The following is a 15,923-nucleotide window of genomic DNA, read 5'->3' on the forward strand; positions in this document are numbered from 1 at the left end:
GGCCTTGGGAATCCGTTTCTGGCAATGACCCAAATGCTATATGCACATCCAGCTGCATATATCAGTGTTAATGGTATTAGTTCTTCTCCCGTTATGATGCAGAGAGGGATGCGACAGGGTTGCCCCCTGTCTCCTCTCCTCTTTGCTCTCTTTATTGAACCCTTGGCTTCCCGGATTCGGCTAGATAGTCGTATAGATGGCTTTGGGGTGGCGGGAGTAAGCGATAAAATAAGCTTATACGCCGATGACGTGATTCTGTTCCTGGACCAGGGATGGAAAATCCTTCCATATGTCATAGAGGTAATAGAAGATTATGGTAAACTATCAGGCTATAGAATCAACTGGTCAAAGTCATCGCTTCTCCCGCTGAACCGGAAAGCTGTAGATGAGGGGAAGCGAGTTCGGGTTTTGGTCCCTAATGATACTTTAGATTATTTGGGGGTTAAGATTGGGGTTCCTATAAATAGGTTTTACGAGCTTAATTTGGCCCCGGTCTTGAATAAAGTTAGGGACAAAATTAGCGCGTGGCGGAAATTGATATTGGCGCAGACGGATCGAATAGCTCTCATTAAAATGGTTATTTTACCGATAGTTTTGTTTCCGTTGTGTGCCTCCCCCATCTGGATAGATGACATCTTCTTCCATAGGTTGGAGACTCTGATCAACGATTTAATTTGGGGAAGGAAGAGGGTGCGTATAAAGCAGAGATATCTATGGCTGTCGGAGGCAGATGGTGGGCTGTCGTTACCTTTTTTTCAAGGTTATTTTTTATGTGCACAGATTCAGCGTTGTTGTTATTCAAAAGAAAGTTTACTTTCACAATATTTGACTAAAGTTTTTGATAAACCAATGGATAATGTTTTTGCATGTTTGGAGACTGGGGTTATGGGAATGAGGAGGTCCTTGTTGATCCCGTGCTCACTACAGAGGGTCTGGGACAAACTGAAGCAGATTCTTAAATCTTCCGGTCCGTTTGGTTTTACCCCTTTGTGGGAGAACAGGGGGCTGGAGGAGTTCTTCAAAATTACAGACTTTGCCTATTGGTTACGTAATGGTATTAACAGGGTGTCTGACCTGTTTTATTTGGGTCGTCTTAAATCACTGTTAGAATTTGGTTTCACTGATAGTTCACTATTAGACTTATTTATGTATTCACGCTTGAAACATATATTTGAAGCCTCTAGGAATAGGGGCTGCATTTTCCCACGAGAGAATATATTTTTTGATTTTTGTGACAGTCATAAGCATGAAAAGGTGAAGTTATCTAGACTTTATGCGAAACTCCGAATGGCACTGGCAACCGTAACACCTTTCAAAAGCACAGATAAGTGGGAGCAAGAGTTGAATTGCCCCCCACTACAGTGGTCTACTATCTATAGGAATGTGAGAAAGGCGACAGTTTCCAGTGCGCATAGGTTAATTCAATTCAAGATCCTCCATAGACTGTATTATACGCCTAAAACCCAAGGAAAATTCCCCCAAAATAAAGACAGGGATTGCTGCTGCCCTAAATGTGGTTATGTTAATGCAAACTATGTCCATTTGCTTTGGAGCTGCAGCAAAATAAGAAAATATTGGGATGATGTTTTCTCTACCCTACAAAAGGAGTGCTCAATGAATTATAACCCAGGGATTTTGATAGTGATCTTTGGAGATTATGGGTCAGAAGTGGGAGTCCCGCCCCAGGTCAGACGGATTTGGATGCGGGGATTGATGGTCGCTAAAGCTATATTGATAAGGTATTGGGGCTCTGTCTCCCCGCCCTCAGCAAGGGAGTGGAGCTCATATCTTCATCAAATTAGAGTCTATGAGGGCATTGAAAGGAAACGGAGAGGCACACGCAGAAGTATATAGCTATATGAAGATTGATACTATTCTATACATCAATGAATGGAGTGGACGGCAGCCAATGGGGGGGGGGGGTTGTTATAGTTATTATTACATATTATCGCGGGGGTGTTCTTAGGATGATGTGTAAGAACTTTTCATAATGATTTATATGATTGCCACGCTAGGCATATCGATGTGATTAATATTGTTTTATGTATTAATATTATAATCTGGAAAATAAAAATATTTATATTAAAAAAAAAAAAAAAGTACAGCCAATATTCAATACACGGCACTAAAACAGCTGTCTGATCCCCACCGATCAGATACTGATGATCAATCCTATCCAGAGCATAGGTCATCAGTATAAAACCCCTTTAAGTAATAGGTAAGTGCAGGAAAATGTTGTGAAATGTAAGAAATTAAAGTGGCAAGCATTATGTAATGTTTAGTCTGTCTGTTCTGTAGCTTTTGCCAATTTTATCTTTTCTTAATACAGGCAATGCCCTCGTGGAAGTTAAAGGGGATTATTGGAGTTTTCGAGGACTTTATCTTGTGCTCATCGTTAGAAAACACAGGGAAACAAAAATCTAGTAGGAAAAAAAGGTACCTTTTTGTAACTACATTTTTATTTTAGCAATTGGAGCACTTAGTTTTATGCATTTATAAAACCCCTACATATCTTTTGTTATCACAGATGTCTGAGAAGCAGCTTAAAGAATCCTTTGTAAGGAACCTCAACGGCACCAGCATCAGCGAGATCTCATTGGGCATAAGTATAACCCCTCTCTGCATTCTCTTCCGGGGTTTGATACTCATCTCCTTTTATCAAACGTTTGGTGATGTGTTTTATTCATGGAAATATCGCCTTTTTCTTGATTTTATTCTGTTAGTGCTTCCACAGGTATTGTCATGCACGGTCTTCTCTGATTTCCTAGCCCTGGTGGTGGGATGTATTTCAGTAACTTGTGCTTCGGGCCTCTACATGATCTACAGAAAACGGATTCCTTACAAAAGCGCGTCTCTTCTGAACGTCCTTCAGTCCTTTTTGAACGTACGGATTGAAGACCGAAAGGTGCCGTCCGTTACAACTTTTCGCGTTTTCCTTAACTTGCTTACCGCCATATCTATTTTAGCTGTTGATTTTCCCATGTTTCCGAGGCGCTACGCTAAAACGGAAACCTATGGCACGGGCGTAATGGATCTGGGGGTGGGATGTTTTACGTTTGCCAACGCCCTTATTTCCCCAGAAGCTAGAGCACGACATGAAGAAAAGCTCTCTCCGCTGCACAGAATGAAGAAACAGCTCGTTGCAGTTTGGCCGTTGGTTTTTCTCGGACTTGCGCGACTCCTCAGCGTCAAAGCAGTAGATTACCATGAACATGTCTCTGAGTATGGCGTCCATTGGAACTTTTTCTTCACGTTGGCGATTGTCAGGGTGTTTTCGTCTTTTCTGCTGACTATGATTCCAGCGCAAAAAATCTGGATTGCAGCGACAGTCATTATTTCGAGCTATCAAATAGCCCTGGAAACAACATATTTGAAGGCTTTCATCTTGCACGGCAGTGATAATAGAGGCACAAGACTTGGCTTTCTTAACGCAAACCGGGAAGGAATATTCTCTGTCATTGGATATGTGGGAATTTATATGATCGGAGTTCAAGTCGGGTCTTACCTACTAAAGAAAAGGACATTGGTGAAAGAATGGGCGCAATTATTGGCTAAGTTCACCATACTTTCAGTTACGCTCTTTATTAGTGTGACCATAGTTCAGGTTTACATCGAACCCATTTCCCGTAGAATGGTGAACTTACCATTTTGCATTTGGACTATCGGCCAGTGTATGGTTTGGCTTTGCATGGTTTTTTTCTGTGATCTTCTTTTGCTGTTTGTTCAGTATCTGATACCTGGAAGCCGTGTTCCTAGCACATGGAATATATGCAGTCGCGTGGACAGTCGTCAGAAAAATGACTCTCATCCAAAATATGAAAAAAGAAAAAAAGAAATTGACTTTTGTCTAATTGAAGCGATCAATAGGAATCAGCTGCTGTTGTTCTTGCACTCAAACATCATGACTGGCGTGGTGAACCTATTCATTGATACCATTCACAGTACCAGTTTGTTCTCACTCATTGTACTTCTTGTCTACATGTTTTTAAACTGCTTGATTTCAGGTATTTTACACGTGAAAAATATTACTGTTAAGTGGTGGTGAGTATTGGTTAAAGTTGTCGTCCGAGATTCTGATATTGATGGCTTATCCTCACGTTAGATGATCAGTATCTGATCGGTGGGGGTCCAACTTCCGGCATTGCCGCCGATCAGCTGTTTGAAGAGGCCATGCCTTCTTCCTAGGCCAGTGACATCAAGTTAATCACTCACATGTCCTAGGCACCATTCAAGTGAATGGTAACGCAGCTCAGCTCCAATCACAGCCGCTATACAATGGGCAGCACTGTGCTTGGTCAGCTGCAAGGAGGCCGCAACAGTTAACTAAGTGCCATGGCCTCTTTAAACAGCTGATCGGCGGGGGTGCCGGGTGTCAGACTCCAACAAATCGTATACTGATGACGTATCCTGAAGATTGTTTATCAGTGTTATACACTTAGAAAAAGGGAACCTGTCACACTGACCATGGTGTCTGAGCTGCAGGCAGCAGGTTATAAAGCAGGAGGAGCTGAGCAGACTGTCTTATAGATTTATAGGAAAAGATTTGTATTTCATTCATTTCAATTTCTGTTTCATTCTGGGCTTTAAAGTCGAGAAGGCTGAGCTATCAGTGATTGACAGCTCTCTCTGTATACACAGTCATAGGGAGAAGGCTGTCAATCACTGAGAGGACCGCCTCCTGGACTTCAGAGCCCAGAATGAAAAGGAAATGAAAAACTGGTTCTACTGAATCTTTTCCCACAGGACTATATACCAATCTGCTCAGCTCCTCCTGTTACATAATCTGCAGCCCTGACGTAATAATCAGCATGACAGATTCGCTTTAAATGAATTGTACTTGTTGCCAGAGGACAATAAGGTTTCTACTTGAAAAATGGGGGCTGGACCCAAGTGGATATAAATATTTGCACTAAACCTTTTTAAAGGACCACGAAGGATAGAATCCGACCAAATAAAAAATATAATAAAAGCCTAACTTTTTTTTCCTTTCTCCTCTATTGTCCTATATCACAATTGCAGAACTTAAAAAATAAATTATTAAAGCATCGTACTCTTTTAGGCTGCAGCCATGTCTTCTCACCCCCTACCTCTGATGCTAGAGTACTTGTTGCTCTCATAGTAGGATTTTATTCGATATACAGCATAGATCACGTAACGTTTCGGCACACAGGCCTTCATCACACACTAGCCGTGAAGAAATTAAAAAAGAGAAATGTCAAATTTACGATGATCTAGTGTGAAACATGACAGAAGTAAATACATCCATAAACAAAAAAGTCCATACCTGAACAAAAAATCTAATTAAGGCTCCATTCACACATCCGTAATAATGGGTCCGCATCCGTTCCGCAAATTGTGGAACGGGTGCGCACACATTCATTCTATATGGGGACGGAATGGATGCAGAGAGCACACTATGTGCTATCCGTATTTCCAGAGCGCGCCGCAATGTTCTATCCTTGTCCACAATTGCGGACAAGATCAGGCATTTTCTATTATAGTGCCGGCGATGTGCGGTCTGCAAAATGCGGAACGCACATTGCCTGTTCCCGTGTTTTGTGGATCCGCAAAACACATACAGATGTGTGAATGGACCCTAAATGAGATGGCTTCTGATCCAGGTGCCATCTGGATTATGTATCTCGTCAACCCGGTTCAAGGACAGTTGTCCAAGGATAATCACCTGATATCTATATTGCTCAGTTAAAGATCTAGATGTACAAACGGACATAGAAACATAAACATCCCATTTCTATATATATAGGAGGTAGAAATATCACTAGGTTAATAGAACATGGTAGTAGTGAGATATAGATGTGTACAGTATCAGGGAAGCCAGAGTGTGTCAAATTGGATCCAAAGTACTCACCACTGCCGCAGATGAGAAGAAAAGCAATAGGTGCTGCTGCACAGGTATGATGATGTATAGTCTTGTGTACACGCAGTCTTACCCTTCGGGCCTCGATGCGCTTAGCTGACTAATTCAACAGGGAGGAAAAAAGAAGGCATGACACTTTGCCATGGGCCACAAAGGCCTAGAGAATAGGGCACCTATTCCAGAGACCAATTTCCTAGCACTTATCAAATGGAGAGTCAAGAAAAAGGGGAGGAAGGTAGGGGATGTCTCAAGGTTCAAAGGGTTCAGACGAGATATAGAGAATGTGAAGAAAACAATTTAATAAACGTGGGGAAAAAGTATCTTTATAATAAAAGATCATTACCAACTGTGAATTTATAGACTAAGATCTTCGAAAAACCCCAAAATTATATAAACCAGGTAAGTGTAATATAGGAAGATCAAACGCCTGTTTGAAAAGTAAGGTTTTCAGTGCACGTCTATGAGAGAAGACTGGGAATCATTTTCAGGGCCAGAGGTAGGTGGTTCCAAAATCTGGCCCCTTGAGCCGAAAAGGATCTACCTCCACATCTGATCTTGTTAACTTGCGGGATGTTAAAATTCGCAGAGTTACTAGACCTCAATGTCCTCAATGTACCTGGTGAATTTACGTCGCAGGTACAAGGGCCCCACACCATGGAATACCCTATGCATGAAGCATCCAATCTTGAACATCACCCGTTGTTGGACGGGGAGCCAGTGCAAGGCATTAAGAGAGGGAGTGATATGCTCTCGGCGGGCAACACCCGTTAGTAGCCTTGCTGCGGCATTCTGCACAAGTTGAAGTCTATGCAAGTTCTTCTTAGGGAGTCCCATGTACAAGGCATTACAATAGTCCAACCGACTGATGATCGCTGCTCCGACCAAGGCTTTCCTGAGCGGGGATTCGATGTATTTTAAAATCCTCCCCAGAAGTTTCAGCTGGTAGTGGCAGGTACTAACCACCTGATTTATCTGAGGGGCCAAGGTTAATCTGGAGTCCAAGACCACTCCCAAGTCCCTGACCTGGATGGCTGTCTCAGGGACAGGTCCAAAAGACAATGGCCATTAGGGTGCTGAGGGTGTAATTTTCTGGTCACTGAATGTAATGCATTCAGTTTTGGTGCCATTAAGCTTTAGATGATTGGCACTCATCCAGTGATCGATCTCCAAGAGACATCCGGCCAGATCGACTTGATCAACTGTTCCTTTGGCAAGCCTAAAGTACAGTTGTGTATCATCCGCATAAACATGAAACCTGAAGATTGTGGCTCCTAATGATGTTGGCCAATGGTCTCAGATAGATGTTCAACAAGACTGGGTACTCCACAGGACAGTGAGAGATCGGTTGAGTGAAATACCCTTAGCTTCACTCGTTTTTACCCTGTCCTGGAGAAATGAGGTGGTGATTAGCCAGAAATGTGGTGATTAGCCAGTTTAAAAATAGCGCCTAATGCTGAAGTTGAGTTGTCCAGCTTATAAAGGGGCGGCCGCATCATGTGATCGCCCGACGCTTGCGTTCCACGGACCCGGAAGTGGTGTCTGTGTGGAATGCAAAGTGTAATAAACAAATAATAATAAAGATAAGTGTAAAGAGTCCATAGAATAAGCCATAAGGCAAGAGAGTGGAGGTATTTGTCCCCTAAGTTCTGCTTTAGACGGGCTCGCGGACCGCCGGCAAGCCATGCCGATGCGTTTCAACCGCAGTAATTGCGGTCCCATGCAACGCATCACATGGGCTTTAGGGGTGAATCATGGGCTAACGAGATAAAGAATGGGAAAACAGAGAATTAGAATAAGAAAAGGTAGAGAGAATAGAAATAGTGGTTAGAATAATGGAGAAAAGGAGAATAAGCAATGAAAAATGAGTATGAAAATAAAAGTGGGGAAAAATGGTGTAATGCAGAAATGGGGAATAAGTTATGAAAATGAAATCAAATAAAAATAATAGTAATATAGGAAGGGGTAAAATAATGGATATTGTAAAGATGTATATAGAAATAAACTCCTACGGGAAAACAGCATATACATAAAATATCAGCATCACATAAGTAGTGGAAGGAAAAAATTATAGAAAAATCACAATTTAAAAAATCTAATAAAGGTCAAAATAAAAAGGGGTTAGATAAACATAAAAAATTAAGAAAATTGAGTGAAAAAAGAAAATGAGAGAAATAATCAGAACAAATATGAAAATGAAAAAATGAAAGATTCATTAAGACAATGAAAGTAAAAATCAATGACGATTGAAAGTAGAAAGAAACTAAAAATAAATAGAAGTCAATGATGTTGGGAAGAATAAACAAAAAGGAAAAGTGTGGCAGATAGAGAAAAAATTGCCCAAAGGATACTATAGTGCGGCAGTAGAAGTGGTCCAATAAGGTTAAATGGCCTGTGAATGTAAAATATTACAGGTTATATCATTGCATCATATAATTGACACGTATTTACATAATGTCACAGGAAAGCCGGGAGAATATGACCGTGTCCACGTATTATGTTCAGAACCTTTTGGGCACACGGGTGGTATGTGTGCACAAAAGGGATCCTTTTGGGTTGGTGTAGGGGTTTCAATGGTTTGGTTAAGAATATGTGGTGGATAGTCCCGTTCTAGGAATCTGGTTTTCATTTATGCGTTAAACCCTTGTTGTTGTTTCTTGTACTATCCTATGCACCCTGTGTAATTGGGAACCTGGTAGTGTTTTTTTTTAGTACTTGGAGGGTGGACACTGGTGTAGTGCAGTAAATTATTACGATGTGTCGGTTTCTTGTATAGATCAGTGGTCAAAATGCCATGTTCATCTTTAGTGACGATAGTGTCTGGGAAACGAATGGATAGTGAGTCGTAATAGAGCGTGAATTGCAGCTCTGGATAAATCGAGTTCAGAGTCTGCCATGTGTAGTGAAGGACAGATTTGGGTATTGATGGGTATTCTCGAAATCATCCATGTAACAGTTTGCATAAGGCGGTGCTACATTTGATCCCATAGCGGTCCCCTTTTTCTGGATGAAATATTCGTCCTGGAACAGAAAAAAGTAGTGAACACCAGTTCTAAAAGTTCTATGCAGAGGTGAATTATCTGTATGAAGATCTGTGGACTCTAGCAATTTTTGTGTAGCTCTGAGGTCCTTTTGATGTTTTGTAGACGTATACAGACTAGATACAGTGAGGAACAGAAGTATTTGAACACCCTGCGATTTTGCAAGTTCTCCCACTTAGAAATCATGGAGGGATCTGAAATTCACATTGTAGGTGCATTCCCATTCTGAGAGACAGAATTGAAAAAATAAATTCAGGAAATCCCATTGTATGATTTTTTAATAATTTATTTGTCTTGCACTTCTGAACAGAAGTATTTGAACACCTGAGAAAATCAGTGTTAATATTTGGTACAGAAGCCTTTGTTTGCAATTACAGAGGTCAAACGTTTCCTGTAGTTCTTGACCAGGTTTGCACACACTGCAACAGGGATTTTGGCCCACTCCTCCACACAGATCTCCTCTAGATCTGTCAGGTTTCGGGGCTGTCGCTGAGCAACACGGAGTTTCAGATCCCTCCAAAGATGTTCTATTGGATTAAGGTCTGGAGACTGGCTAGGCCACTCCAGAACCTTGATATGCTTCTTATGGAGCCATTCCTTGGTTATCCTGGCTGTGTGCTTCGGGTCGTTGTCATGTTGGAACACCCAGCCACGACCCATCTTCCATGCTCTGACTAAGGGAAGGAGGTTGTTGCTCAAAATCTCACAATAAATGGCCCCATTCATCGTCTCCTTAATACAGTGCAGTCGTCCTGTCCCCTTCGCAGAAACGCACCCCAAAGCATGATGTTACCACCCCCATGCTTCACAGTAGGGATGGTGTTCTTGGGATGCAACTCATCCTTCTTTTTCCTCCCAACACGACGAGTGAAGTTTAGACCAAAAAGTTCTACTTTGGCCTCATCTGACCACATTACTTTCTCCCATGCCTACTCTGGATCATCCAGATGGTCATTGGCAATCTTCAGATGGGCATGGACATGTGATGATTTGAGCAGGGGAACCTTCCGTGCAATGCATGATTTGAAACCATGACGGCATAGTGTTCTACCGACAGTGACCTTTGAAACTGTGGTCCCAGCTCTCTTCATGTCATTGACCAGCTCCTCCCTTGTAGTTCTGGGCTGATTCCTTACCTTTCTTACCAAAAGTGATACCCCACGAGGTGAGATCTTGCATGGAGCCCCAGTCCGAGGGAGACTGACAGTAGTCTTTAGCCTCTTCCATTTTCTTACAATTGCTTCAACAGTTGATGTATTTTCACGAAGATGCTTGGCAATTGCCCCATAGCCCTTTCCAGCCTTGTGGAGGTCCACAATTTTGTCTCTGGTGTCTTTTGACAGTTCTTTGGTCTTGCCCATGGTAGTAGTTGGCGTCTGACTGACTGTGGGGTGGACAGGGGACTTTAAAGAGCTCAGACAGGTGCTACTAAGTTAGATTAATGAGTGGAGTAGAGGTGGTCTTTTTAAAGGCACAGTAACAGGTCTTTGAGAGCCTGAATTCTTGCTGTTTCTCAGGTGTTCAAATACTTATGTTCAGCAGCGCAAGACAAATAAATTATAAAAAAATTATACAATGTGATTTCCTGTTTTTTTTTATTTATTCTGTCTCTCAGAGTGTGAATGCACCTACAATGTGAATTTCAGACCCCTCCATGATTTCTAAGTGGGAGAACTTGCAAAATCACAGGGTGTTCAAATACTTCTGTTCCTCACTGTACGTCCCAGGTCACTAGAATGGAATCTGGTGGTAGTGGTTCCAGATTTCTGATAATGGTCAAAAATGATGAGGTATCTAGTAGGAAGGATCTAGTATTCTTAACCCTTTCATGACCAAGGGTCATTGATGCCCTCGTGTCCAGGTCAAAATTTACAGTTCTGGTATGCAGTGTTTTAAATAATAATATCTTTACAAGTACTTTGCATATCACAGTTTTTTTACTTTATTTTTTCCAAGACACATAGGGTATTTATTTTGACTGATTTCATAAATTACTGTGCTTTTTTTATTATTATTATTATGAGCAGAGAAATTTTTACTTTTATAGTTAATTTGGCCACTACACTCCCTTGATTAGTAGTACAAATGCAAATATTGATACCAAAATATATATTACCTTACTGATCTGGATGTATAGAATATCTGAATTGTGTACGTCGCCCACTCCCAGGGCACTTTATGGCGCCCAGAAGTAAAGGCTTTAAAGTGCCATTTTTTTCCATAGGCCATTAGATAGCAGCATGTTGTCTTTGCAGTGGCCCTATGCAGCCAAAACATTAAAAAGCACCTAAAAAGGACACTACTGAGTAAAATAGACATCCTAAAGTATTCAACGAGGGGTATATTGTAAAATTGCCATTTTCCATTTTTCTCCACTTTTGGAAGATGGAACAAAAAATTTAAAAAAACGTCATTTTTTCACTTTGCTGCTAATTTAGCCCAAATGACTGCAAACATCCTGAAAGCTATCAAGAAAAAGAACCCCAATATCCATGCGGGAAACACTCCTGTAAAAAAACACCCCAAGTGTGTACGTCGCCCACTCTTAATGCATTTTATGGTGCCCAGAAGCAGAGGCTTAGATACCAGCATGCTGTCTTTGCAATGGCCATATGCAGCAGAAATGTGTAAAATCACCTAAAAAGGACACTACTGAGTAAAATAGACAATGCAACGTATTATTGTAAAATTAACATTTTCCATTTTATACACTACATTTTTTTCACTATACTGCTGATTTAGCTCAAACTACAAAAAAATTATAATAAATCCTACTACAGCCCTATGTGTACCGAAATACAAAAAGGGAACAGAAGTATTATACATATTTTTCTTCAGCAAGAAAAATGTAAAAGCGTGCCGGTGTATGATGCACTTTAAAACCGTTTCCAATACACAGTGGTGTCTCGTCTGATGCCTCGTTTTGAGCGGACACTGCACCTCCTTTGTGGATTTCTTTGGTTTAGTGTTGGGGGTATAACTGCAATAAAGTGCCTTTAAACTAATCTCCTTATTTCTTCTGCTTCCAGTGGTAGGCTGGGGCCTCTAATTCATTTCTCAATAATTATTTCTTGATACCAAAGAAATGTTTGTGTTCCCCCGGACTTTTTGTACAGCCCATAGGAGTTGTACATTGCCATCTGCAGCAAATGGATAACTTTTTATACCAGACATAGGACTTGCGCATCACCTCATATGGTTTAAGTACCTGATCAGACAGGTCAGTGCCCCCCATGTACTTATTGTAATCTAGTATACAAGTTGGTTTTTGTTTATCGGTGTTTGACCCCCTTTCTCTTACTGTGGCTTCTGTGTGAATCGTACTTAGCATAAGTTCATCTTTTCTGTCCTTGTAGCGTAGTGCCAGCAGGTTGCCACTCCGAAGGGCATCAGATTCTCCTCTTTGTATTTTTTTTTTACCAGCAGGGATTGTAGAAAACCTCTGAGATTTCTCCTGAACGTGCCACATGCTCCCGTATTTGCTTCTTGCAGGATCTGGAAAAGGGGAAATGCTTGTGTAGTAATGGTCTATAAATAATTTGGACCCATTAGTTCCCAGACAACTTTTGCATTTGTTCCTAAACCAGCTGGGCATCCTTGGGGGTTTAGTTTGCTGTCCCTCCCTTGGTACACTCGAAATGCAGAAGTGTAACCTGTTGTGCTTTCACACAATTTGTAAATTTTATGCCATATCTGACCCGCTTGGATGGAAGGAATTGCTTGAAGTGTAACCTTCGTTTAAATTTAACAAGTGACTCATCAACTGAGACATTTTTAGAGGGGGTATAAACAGTTAAACATTTTTCAGACAGATAACACTGGAGTGCAGTGTAGTCGTCTTTTGGAAGGATCTCTTGAAGTTGGACCTCTGTGGAGCAAATGAGGTCTTTAGTTTCAGTTATTGCAGATTGTAGGTAGACGAGTGTCATGATGTCAAACGAGTATTTGTTCAGAATCTGTTCAAACTTCATACAGAATTCAGGGTTCTCCTTGAAGAAAGTTGGATGTGTCTGTATGTGTAGACCTCTCGCGATCCTTTTCACTTTAATGTATTCTGCTAGTATGACACTGTGCAATTCATAATTCTGGAGGCGTTGTGACTCACGTTCTAAGTCCCATGCCTTGAATTCCGAGGAAGGTGTCTCAAGGAAATCACCCGAAAGGGTCACTCGAGAGAGAATCGAAGAAGCTTCTTCTTGGAATGACAGTATTTCACTGGTCGTTTTCTTGCAGGTGCTGAAACAAATTCTGGAAGAGCTTCTGAAGATATACTCTTTGTCGCACACTGCTCGGGGGTGCTGTATGTTGGGATCCAACCGCATTTTATAGTGAATAGAAACTACAGCACATAAAATTGCTAGAGCACTTGAGTCAGGAAGGTTGGGATAAATGCCTTTTTGTTGCTCGCGGTGGGGGGTCTCATGGCCATTTTCTTGGAAGGAATTTTCCTGAGCTAGTAGCGCAAAGTAATTACCAGTAGTATCACACATAGCATCACCAGCTGGTACAGCACAATGCATTTTTGAGGCAGATGTTAAGATTTTCCACATTATTCTGCACGTGCCATTTTTGTTTAGTTTTCCTGAACAGTCGGTATGTGCAAGTTTTGTTTTTTTTTGTTTTTTTTTTACAATGTGGATGTTACTACTTCTAGAAGGACTGGTGATGAAAATGGCTTCATTTATATTGTGGAAAGAGCACAAAATCCATTTTGGATTATTCTGCGGAATTCAGTTTTTGAAAATGGGTCGTAATGACGTTCATATCAGATTTCAACAAAAATCTGTAATTTGCTGTATGCACGGGTAACTCAACAAAAAGAGAACTTAAAGGGAATCGAGTCGCAAGAAATCCAACACGACTGGATTTCTTGCAACTGGCACTGCAATCCCATTCATTTCTAAGGCATCACCGCTACTCTGCGATCCTGGCCTCGACAGTGCCGTCATGTCGCCGTACCCTTATCTGAATAAGGCTAGTTTCACACTAGCGGAAAAATTATATCTCGCATGGCTGGAACACCGCCAGGCCCCATTGACTGTAATGGGATTCGGCGAGGATTTTTTTCCCAGCGTAAGTGCTGGATTTCAGCCAGGCAATAAATGCCGCTTGCAGTGGGGCCGGGCAGTGCACCGGCCTTTCAAGCTGTGCTGGATACGATGTCTTCTGGCATGTTGTTCCTCTGCTGGAGGAATTAACTACTAGTGTGAAACTGGCCTAATACATGAGTGGTGTTACATTTATTAAGACCAGCGTTTTAGACGCAGGCCTCTCCATAACATTGGCGCATCCAGCACCAGTTCTAAGTGTAAGACCGTTCTAAGCTACCTTACAATTAGTTCTTTTTCTACGCCTGAAACAGGTATAGAAAATGGTAAATGAGACGGGTCTACCGGCCCATCACCTTCCCCTCCCAGAATTTTATACCTGGCGTGAGTGGGTAAGGCGGAGATTGCAGAGCAACTAACTGCTGCACTGCCATCTGCACCTGAACTACGCTTAATATAGGCGTATTTTAGTATAATAAATGACCCCGAAAGTACTTTCCTACTGCCCCCACTGTCAGCGTTTAAAGTTGCGCTGAAATACAATGTTAGGAATGATACGCACGTGCACAGGAGTCCTCTCCAATATTAATAAAAAAAAGAAAAAAATTATATAAATTTGACAGTATCATTTGTACTGCTCCACAAAATAAAGTTGTCATTCTACTTTTAATATACTCGGACATTAAAAATCTACAATAAAAATGACAGTTTTGTGAGGGTTTTTTCTAATTTTAATGTGGTTGTTACAAGGTTTAACCCATGAGCGCCTTCCTTTACTGCAGAGGTCAAGCCCAGCAGCCTCTATACAGAGACAGAGCTGATCGCACAGGCAGTCGCTATTTCAGTCCTTCATGTCCACATTTTGTCCCGATTCTACCTCTGGGTAGAGACTGCAGCACATGTAGGGACTTCTGCATCACATATGAACAGCGTGCTCTGAGCTTTGTATCTTCTGCAACCATGTGAATGCCAGGTCAGTGGAAATGTAATGTATAAAGCCTGTAAAGCTCATCATGACGACAGTGCACAATAGAAGTTGATAGAAAAAGTCCCTGGGGCTGCCCGAGTATGACTTGTTGCTCTGTTTGTGTGTTTACTGGATTTGTTCCAAGGGAGCCCAGTCGACCAATCCATGCACTTTTCTGCTAGTAACTCTATATACCCCGGCAGTTATACAGTTTATTTTAACTGACCTCCACAGCACCCTGCCCCCTTAATTGTGACCTTCACAGCACCCTGTCTCCTTAAAGGGGTTAACCAAGGCTGGAAATGGACCCCCATACGCCTGGGCCCCTCACACTGATTCATCCGCGCACGGGGAGAAGCAGCTGCGGTTGTGCGGGGACCAGGAGCGCGCAGGGAGCAAGGTGTAGGTACAATCCGTTTGAGGAGCCCGAGCGTATGAGAAAGCTGGCGGGCTGAAGTTTGAGCAACCCTGTACTACAGCAAGGGAGAAATATGGCCCAGTGCTAGGGCTCATGCACACGACCGTTGGCCGGCCATGCCCGTATTGCGGCCTGGAAACAGAAGGTCCACAATATACAGGCATCAGCTGTGTGCATCACGGATGAGGACCCATTTTCTTGAATGTGTTCGCAATCCAGTAGGTCGGTCGGTGTGGAACTGAGGCACTACGGTGTGTTCCGTGGGGTTTCCCTCCGTGCCTTTGCATGGCAAAAAAATTTAATTAGTTTTTTTTTTGCGCTACGGATGGATCACTTTGAATGGGTCTGGATCCGTCTGCGGAATTTTGCCCGTGCATTGGGGACTGCAATGGTCCCCAATGTACGGAACGGCTGATGAGTGGCCGTGTGCATGAGCCCTTAAGATGGATTTACATTGCCTGATCTAATAGCCAAGTGTCGGGAAGGAAGCGTTCCTTCCCGACTGTTTGCTGCTCGCTCAGTGAAGGAGACCGCACATTTACATGCAGCCTTTACCTAGCTACAAGGATCATAG

The 15,923-nt window shown here is 42.1% G+C and overlaps 1 protein-coding gene across 3 annotated transcripts in view; it reads left to right on the top strand.

Moving 5' to 3' along the window:
• PIGW (phosphatidylinositol glycan anchor biosynthesis class W) overlaps positions 1-5,041 on the top strand; it is a 41,445-nt gene extending 36,404 nt beyond the window's left edge. For 2 of the 3 annotated variants that reach the window (XR_005777778.1, XR_005777777.1), the window contains exons 2-4: positions 2,330-2,436; positions 2,528-4,402; positions 4,692-5,041. Coding sequence is in view for 1 of the 3 variants with exons in the window: in XM_040426337.1 (XP_040282271.1) it covers positions 2,528-4,045 (1,518 nt within the window). In the remaining 2 variants the exon portion in view is untranslated. Of the gene's footprint in view, positions 1-2,329; positions 2,437-2,527; positions 4,534-4,691 lie in introns of those variants that run through there. The other variant, XM_040426337.1, reaches the window with a different exon arrangement.
• Positions 5,042-15,923: the final 10,882 nt, after the last annotated feature.

Source organism: Bufo bufo, chromosome 3 (genome assembly GCF_905171765.1).
Source record: "Bufo bufo chromosome 3, aBufBuf1.1, whole genome shotgun sequence".
Classification (NCBI taxonomy): domain Eukaryota; kingdom Metazoa; phylum Chordata; class Amphibia; order Anura; family Bufonidae; genus Bufo; species Bufo bufo.